Genomic DNA, 9,368 nt, shown 5'->3' with positions numbered 1-9,368 from the left:
AAAACGACCATTGACACCTGGCACAAGGAGGGCAAGACACAAAATGTCATTGATTATTTTTAATCATGGGATCTGGCAATTCTGCTCCCGCGCCCTGGCGGCTTGAGTCAATTTCCGTCATTTTACAATAAATGAAAAACTAATTAGTTTTACAATTTTATTATTTTAATATGATTTTTTTTACAGTCTATGGGCTATTCCCAAGAATAGATGGAAAGTGGTAGCAAAAATAAAGCGATGATCAGTCACCTGAAACAAAATTTTATTTAATTAAAATGTATAGAAGTTTGTAATTAGATATGTACGGTATTACTTCTGGTATTATAATAAATTACATTTGAATAAATATGTGATATAGATCAGTGGTTCTTAACGTTATTCCTGGAGGCCCACTGCCCTGCATGTTTTGTATGTCTCTTTTATCTGGCCGACTCAGTTCAGTTCATTGAGATCTCTTCTAATGAGCTGATGATTTGAATCAGGTGTGTTAAATAAGGGAGACATACAAAATGTGCAGGGCAGTGGGCCTCGAGGAATAACGTTAAGAACCACTGATATAGATAGATTGTAAATCAAAGACATGATTAGACATAGTGATTTCCTAAAAGACAGGCCAAACTTCACCTAACATGATGGTTGTGTTTCAAAATTCAGTGCGCCTCCCTCCTACCTCTTCGTCTATTTTTTAAATTTAAAGTACGCTTGGCGCGGTGTTTGAGCACGGCCTGCAACCCTCCCATGCGTTTAGCCAATCAGAGCAGTGCTTCTGCGTTAGCGTGGTGACGTCGCAGCGTTCTTCCTGTTTGCCTCTGAACGCAATGGCGGCGGCTGCGCGGCTTCTGTTGAGAAGTTCAGGAGTTAAGTCCTCTTTTAGCGGCTTACCCGGCAGCGTGCACGGCAGTTTGGGGATAACTTTACTCAGACTGTCCCCGGACTGCACAACCAGGCCGACAATACAGAGAAGACATGCAGCGCACTTCACCTATCACCCTGACCCTGTCCCCTCTCAGTATGGTAAATGCCCTTGTTTATATTTCACACCGGCTCGACACATTGTGGGATATTAATGTCATTACATTTACGATTTAAATAATGCATAAGACTGGACACATATGAATTGTGTGGGCAAACTCTCAAGTGAATTTAAAATATATAAACACCATGCAGCGATGTAAACAGCATCTCTCCTCCTAAAGCTGAACCAATAGAAAGACTCACAGATCCTGCATGTGATGATGTTTGGAGAAAAACAGACAGCGCTTCGGTTTTGTTTCTAGTTTCATCAAAACTTGTTATTGAAACTAAACTGATTGTACTTGATATGGTTATGAACATGTCATGAGTGTGGTGTCCATGTATCCAAACTACATAAAACTTATGACAGTGTCACAATGTCTCACTGATTTACAGGGGCTACACAGAAGATGAATTTATTTCAGTCTATAACCAGTGCCCTGGACAACACTCTTTCAAGTGATCCCACCGCAGGTATTATTGTGATGTTTTATCTGTTGTCTTGAATTGAAATGTTTAGGTTATTTAGAGTTCAGGATTCAGTGTCGTAAGCCAATATTTTTGCAGCAAGTCCATAAGGATAGTTCACACATAAATAATAATTCTGTCATCATTTTCTCACTCTCATGTTGTTACAAACCTGTATTAATGTCTTTGTTCTGATGAACACGAAGGAAGATATTTTGTAAACAAACAGTTCGTGAGCCCCATTAACTTCCATAGTATTCTTTTTTCCTATTATGGAAGTAAATGAGGTTCATGATCAGTGTGGTTACAAACATTTCTCAAAATTATTTTTTTATTTACAATCCTTATGGGCTTACAACACAAACGTTATTGTTTCTAACTTATATGACTGAATTTTATGCAGGACTGTCAGTCAGTGGCAGTGGGTGGGGCTATATCAGTGTGATCTCACATTGATAAGAGAATCAAAACAGTATGTCTAATAAGACTGCTTTGTTTAATTAGAATTAAAAAAGAAGGAGAGGGTGGATTTTGTTCATCGCATGGTGGTTGTGTTCACACACTGCTAACACACATTTATGTCCGAACACCTTGCAAAGGAGTGTTTGGCATAATAGGTGTCCTTTAAATATGCACATAATGCCCACATTTAGTTTGCAAATAAAGTTCATTGATGTTTGGCACAATTGACATTAAACCTGGTGTTGATACATGTGCCATGTTGTTAAATTTCATAAAGTAACTACATACATTATGATCAGTTCCTCACACAAAGTTTTTAAAGAGTTGCAGTACTGCATGCTAGTCGCATGCTTTGCTTCTGTAACACTTCATGATGATGTTGTTTATGAAACCGTGTTCTTCATTGACTTTGTGAACTGATTCAAGGAGGCAAGCAATGTGTGAACTTTGTAGATTTAGATTTTGTACTCCTGAAATGTTACTTTAAAAAAGTTAAAATAATGTGTTTGCTTGTATATAACTGACAATAACTGTTTGAACTGATGTAATAGACATTTTCTTTCTCTTAGTCATATTTGGGGAGGATGTCGCTTTCGGTGGTGTTTTCCGATGCACCGTTGGTCTGAGAGATAAATATGGTGAGTATACCATCAAATCTGCTTATACTGCGAGTCACTTGAGGTGAAACATTTGAACTGTTTGCATTAATGAAATCATGTTCTGACACAAGATGGCAGCAGTAACACAAGTTCAGTTTCTGACTGAACACATTCACATTTATTTAATGATGAGATGAGCAGCATCAAAGTTCACACTGATTTCAATCTTTGACATGATTTTATTCAATATTAAAGATATATCAAAGTTATATTTTCCCACGATGTTCTTTACATTATGTAGAATGGTTTTATGTTTAAATGAGTGAATCACAATAAGATTTGGGTTCACATTTATGCATTTGGCACATGCTTTTATCCAAAGTGCATTCAATGTCTACATTTTCTCAGTATTTGTGTTCCAAACTTTGTGCTTCTAAACCAGTGCTTTAGCAGTTATAAAAGTATACATCCTTACCACCCCTTATATGCTATTTAGTGAAAGTATGCATGACCATTTGTTTGATTCGCATGAAATGTGGCATATTTCATCTAAAGTCAGTGCTAACAAAAAACGTTTTAAGTCAAGTCGTTCAGCAGATATGAGCCAGTATGATTTTGGGTAGGTGACAGATTGGGCTGGATCTTCTGAGTGCAATGCCTAAACACGTGAAATCTTTTTATACATTGATACCAGGACAGCCTTTAGTAGCATGCTGTGTTTCATCATCTTCTGTTGATAGAGGGCGCTGGACCTACAGAAAATCTCAAACTTTTCAAATGATTTGCAGTTCAACAATATAAGAATTGTCCAGTTTATTCACAGCAATTGTCATAAAGGTCAATTTTTTTTTACACACAATCTGGTTTGTTAGGATAGGACCTTATTTGGCTGAGATACAACTATTTGAAAGTCTGGAATCTAAAGGTGCAAAAAAGAATCAAAAGTCCAAATGAAGTCCTTAGCAACACGTATACTAATGATAAATACAGTTTTAAATTATTTTAAATGATAGGAAATCGACCTTCATGGAACATGATCTTTACGGAATATCTTGATGATTTTTAAAATAAAAAAGCAGTAATTTCCCTGTTTTAATATACAGAGATCATTTAGGTTACAAAAAAAGGCTTTGGTTAATTATATTATAAAAAATGTTTTCTTTATTGCAGTTGATCTCTGCTCTTTTAATTTAGGTTTTTATCATAACATTTGTCATGTTTATGTATTGGCCCGTGCTTTGAATCGAATGTAAAATGCGCTTTCCACGAAGAAAAGCACAAGTGGAAATGACGTCCTCAGCGTTTGACGTCTTCATTCATTTCTGTGAACTCGATCAATTATGCAAGAATAAATGAAGGAGATTAGGATTGAACGAGACACCCTCTGCGAGCCATATATAGTTCAATTATTCCACCGCAAAGCAACATATTCAGTTTTAAAGCAGGAAAACAGACATTATGGTAATGATAAAACCCATCTGCTGTTTTCCTCTTAGAAATGCTATATATAGAGACACTCGGTGATGCTTTGAAATCAACACATTCTCAATGTTTTTCTGCCTTTTGTTTGGCATTGACGTCACAGGTTTTGACCTTTCGGAGGGCGTGGGGAGTATTATTTGTTAAAGGGAACAAGGCTTTTTTATGTCGCACTCATTTGAGAACATCTCAGACCTCTGCTGATATAACACTCAGGGGTCGATGCATAGATGAAGCATGTGAACGGCTGGCCCGATGAGTGACGCAGGTGTAACGTAATGCCGCTGCTGTTCACCTGAATGTGTCTGCTCTCTGCAATCTGCTTTAAATTACTTTCTGTGAAAGAGATTACAGACAGCAGACGATAAACACTGTATTATCTGTCAAACACCCATCACCAGCCTATATAGAGTATAACACACCTCACTCATTCAACACTTCTCTTCTTATTGAACAAATACTTTTGTGGATGTATAGGATAAAGGTCCATGTCTTATAGCAGAATTGCCAGATTTGGTATTGAAGGGGTAGGATAAGGGATTGGTTGTGTTTAAAATTAAAGTAGAACCCTCCTTATCATAACTTATGTTTGATCGACATGACCCCATATTACTTCACAACGTAACATCATATGTGTTCATGTGAAGTGTGCATGCAATCTGGGAGAGCCATTAAAAGATCTGATCATTCATTTTCTTCTTAGGAAGGATGTTGTCTTTAAAGTGGGTAAATAGCAAATCATACCCAAAATCCTCAGTGAAGTGGTATCTTATGAAGTGGCCATGCAGTCTGGGATCATAGATATACATAGATGCCGCATTGCCCGCTGAATCATATGCCAACACTGCCATATTATAAAGGTTGAAATAACTCTGTTATTAGAGTCATGTCTCTTTTTTTGGATGGTTTATATCAAAAGTAACATTCAAATGTTTACTTGTAACTATTCTTGATCACTTAAAATAACATTAGCGTTACAAAGGGGTGGAAAGTCTCCGGTAAATTTCTGGAAACTTTCATGGGAATTTAATCTGGTGAATTTTGGAAATATTCCAAATTGGAAACTTAACAGGAATTTATGGGAATTAGTCGGACATGTATATAAACTATATCATACACAAACATAAATAAACATTTAGTTTGGTCTTAAGCAGACATGAATGCAAGGTAATAGACATTTTCCTGAAAGTATCCTGATACTTACTCTGAATAAGCCTGGATATATTAAGCAGAATGTAGAAGCTCGAGCTAGCTTCTTAATAGCTAGCCTCATAAATGTTTAATGAAATCATGTTAGCTTACATTTAAGCTGTGTCCCAATTCAAAGGCTGCGACCTTCTAAGGATGTATTTTAAGACCGATTGCGTCACAGCAGCGCGACTTGAGGCTAGTAAGGCTGTCCCAATTCAAAGGATGCTTAGAATGAAGCCTCAAAATGCGTCCTCATTTCTCCGTGCTGTTATGCTGCGTTTACACCAACCGCGTTTCAGCCGTCAAAATCGCGTCTACCATGCCTAGTTTGCCGCTTGAACAGTTTGAATGCATTCGTGCGTGTAGAGCCAAGTAGACGCCGGAAAAAAGCAAGCATTTGACGCGCGTCAGAGGCAAAATCCGCTTCTTGTGGGAGGGGCAAGTAACATGCAGGATGGCTGATGTTGATTGTACATTTATCGAGAGAGTTCCCGGTTTGTATTTAGTCACCTTACTATAGGGGGAAACTAAACGGCGCAGGTCGATAAACGTCACGTGACTCAAAAGTGAAATGTGTATTTACAACTTACCAGGTTGCCCAATGTCCTCACTGACACTCTTCCAAGCGAGGTCCTTATTATTGCTGTCTCTATAGAAATAAGAACTTGTGTCGTATAGCTCCGGGTGACTGCTCACGGACAATATCAAGCCTTCATGTTGAATGAGTGACTCTGGGCGGGGCTGCCGCCACAGCAGCAAGCAGGCTCCTGATTGGTTAACGGGGCGCGAAAATCCACCAAAGTTCAAAATTTTCAACTCGGGCATCAGTCGCAAATTCACGTCAAATGCAAAATGCACAAAAAACACCATACGCTCAATTCGCGCGAACTAGACGCGCCGCTCTAAACGCCTTATCTGCGCCGTGGGACCTCCAGACGCGCGTCAACACATTGTCACATTGACTTAACATTGAAATCACTCGCGCTTGCCGCCTCTACCGCGGCTGGGGTAAACGCAGCATTAAGGATAGAACGAATGGATCCTTAACAGCCGAGGCTATCCCAAGATCCATTGTGTGCCTCCAACTGCTGCATATAATGGCTGGATATTCTAAAATAAACAATTAAAACCTTTATTAAATAAAAGTGTGAATTCATCAGAAAAAAATTCTTATCACTGTTTTGTATTAAAGGTGCAGTGTGTAGATTTTAGGGAATCTTGTGGTGAGGTTGCGAATTGCATCCCTCCATTTCGAAGCACATTGAGAAGCTACCGTAGCCGTTACAGGACCAACGTGTAATTGTCTGAGACAACGTAGTGACAAACCCGCTCTCTGTAAAAACATGATGGGGCATAATGGTAATAAAAACAATACAGTTGATTTTGTAAGGTCTTTATACACCACTGAAAACATAGTTATCTATATTATATTCCTAAATTCTAAAATGTACACACTGCACCTTTAATATTATTTTTTTTATGTTGCGTATATTTCTAAGGTTGAAACCTCTTAAGCGTCGTCCTATCCTTTAGAGTGGGGGGGTGAAAAATTGAAGTGCATGTTCAAATGAATATAACTCTGGCATTTTTTGGTCTAGAAGCCTAATCTTTATCTTGTTTTAAAGAAGACAATTCAAGGTTTTCGACTGAAGTGTAAGCAGGTGAAAATATTTAACAGAAAAATTGTTATAGCAGTTTAAATTTATTTTAATAAATACAAATAATCCAATAAAATATTAATTTTATTCAAAAAATTATAAAAAGGTAAATTTTTCAAAAAAGTAATAATGTAAACATGAAGCCATATGTCTCAAGCAGTTGTGATCCAAATTTCAAGTTAAAATCACAAAAAATGAGGTTTGTATCACAGTTTTAGTGGTTTTACCAACAACGGCCAGTAGGTGTCAACGGTTTGCTGCATACTCTTGTCATAAATGAATCAATTGCTGTCACTCCATTATTATTACTGCTAAAACATTTTGAAATATGAAAACTACATTCTAAGAGCTTTCCAATGATATATAGTTTGTCAAAATTTTTGTATATTTATACTAGTATATAGTGTTATGAATATAGAAAATTAATATGCATGCCTATGGGGGGGGGTGGCATGTAACAAAAAACTGTCACTAAATTATTTCTATCATCAGATGACTTTGACATATGAAAACTACATTCTGAGAGCTTTCCAGTGATATATAGTTTATCAAGATTTTGGGGGTTTAGGGTGGGGGGTTTAGTTTTAGAAAAATGTAAAAACATATTGGGCCTACATGTGGGGCCATGACCTTTTTGAAACTGACTCTCACTACATCATTTTTTTCTCAAAATGGTGAAGATATATGATAACTACACTCTTAGAGCTTTCCAATGATATATAGTTTGTCAAAATTGTTTAGGTATGGAATAGGGTATTATTGCTATACATATGTAAAAACAAACTGGGTTCACCTGTGGCCCGATGACATTTTAGAAACTGACTCCTACTCTCTCATAATTTCTCCAAAATGGTGATAAAATATGAAAACTACACTCTCAGAGCTTTCCAATGATATATAGTTTGTCAAGAAATTTTAGGTTTAGATAGGGTATTCGTGTTACCAATATATAATAACAACATGGGCCCACCTTTGGACCTGTGGCATTTTAGAAAATAGCTCTCACTATGTCATTTCTTTCCCAAAAGTCTGATGATAAATCGAAACTACACCCTTAGAGCTTTCAAATGATATATAGTTTGTCAGGATTGGATAAGAATTCACATGGAAAACACTGAAGTAAACGTAGGCGCCCCGCTGGCGAAACAGTGACATTTAGCAGGATAAAAATGTTTTGAGGCGCACTCTCTTCATAAATGAATCAATTACTCTCCCTACATAATTTATTTTATAAAACACTGTTAAAATGTCTATTCTAGAGGCTTAGACCTTTCCAACAATATATAGTTTGTAGTGATAGATTAACATTTACCTGAACAATATTGACGTAAAGTTAGGTGTCCCGTATACGGGACGGTGACGCTTAACAGATTAATTTGATATACTGTTGAATAGTTTAATCTACATCAACGTGTCATATTTTCTAAAATAAATTAATATATTTCTGATTCCATATTTATTTTAATAAATCAGAAACGTGTCCTGCTGACAGGTGCGGTGGGCGCGTGCAGTAGGTGATGCAAATAATGGGTCCTCCGAAGGTTAGACTGTCTCATTTCTGTTCTCTTCGTGAACTTCTGAGGCTGCCACCTTAAAAGACCTAAACCACATTCATGTTTCTATTCATGTTATTGAAAGTATGGGACACATACATAGCTTTTGGTCTTTAGTTAAAAATGATTATTCACTGGATTGTTCTTGTTCAGCTATATATATATAGCTATAAAAGCTTTCCGCTCCAAATATAGCATCTCATTTATGTGGTTCGTACCGGATTTAACGGTGGAGAGGAAAACAGGCTGTTTTATCGGGGGTTTCAGTATGTTAGTCCTGGTTTGATTTACAACATAATTCAGTTATAGAAAAAACACCGTGCAGAGTTTATGGTTTGAAATACTTGAATTTGTTCAAGCTTGTTTTGATCAGCATGCATGTTTTTCAGAATATGACAGAATTATTTGCATCTGCTTCATAATGTAAAGTCTTTCTTTAAGTTGTCAAAGCAGTCTCATGATATTTAAGTTTTCATATAAGGTCAGAATTAGCTGACATTTACTCTGTACTCGACAGGTAAAGATCGTGTGTTCAACACGCCGCTGTGTGAGCAGGGCATTGTGGGATTTGGCATCGGTGTAGCTGCAGCAGGTGCCACCGCTGTTGCAGAGATACAGTTTGCTGACTACATTTTCCCAGCGTTTGATCAGGTGAGCTCATTTTAAAGGGTTTGTATTGTTATAAACATCACTGTAGACTTTTTTCCCAACTTTTTTACTTTTAGTTTATTCTTTAAAACGTGAGTAAGTGTCATTGACCTGTCAGTATGGGTTTTAAGCTTTATGATATTATAAAACCAAAAAACTTGAGAACGTTCAAAAACAGTTTTTAACAGTATTTAAAACCATCTTTGAAGAAAATGTTGTAGTATATGATGCTCTACGAATCAAATCAAAGTACCAGCATGATCCCACATATCTCAGTTTTTCTGTCACATGTATTT

The 9,368-nt window shown here is 36.9% G+C and overlaps 1 protein-coding gene across 1 annotated transcript in view; it reads left to right on the top strand.

Moving 5' to 3' along the window:
* The first annotated feature begins 786 nt into the window (after positions 1 to 786).
* The window catches only part of bckdhb (branched chain keto acid dehydrogenase E1 subunit beta), a 70,482-nt gene continuing 61,900 nt past the window's right edge, over positions 787 to 9,368 (top strand). Inside the window, exons 1-4 of the mRNA XM_065246378.2 lie at positions 787 to 1,014; positions 1,411 to 1,488; positions 2,514 to 2,582; positions 8,942 to 9,075. Coding sequence (XP_065102450.1) covers positions 819 to 1,014; positions 1,411 to 1,488; positions 2,514 to 2,582; positions 8,942 to 9,075 — 477 coding nt within the window. The 5' untranslated portion in view covers positions 787 to 818. The remainder of the gene's footprint in view (positions 1,015 to 1,410; positions 1,489 to 2,513; positions 2,583 to 8,941; positions 9,076 to 9,368) is intronic.

This window comes from Paramisgurnus dabryanus, chromosome 13 (assembly GCF_030506205.2).
Source record: "Paramisgurnus dabryanus chromosome 13, PD_genome_1.1, whole genome shotgun sequence".
NCBI classification, from domain to species: Eukaryota; Metazoa; Chordata; class Actinopteri; order Cypriniformes; family Cobitidae; genus Paramisgurnus; species Paramisgurnus dabryanus.
The sequence above is the reverse complement of the archived record's forward strand: the minus strand, read 5'-3'. Positions and strand labels throughout refer to the sequence as shown.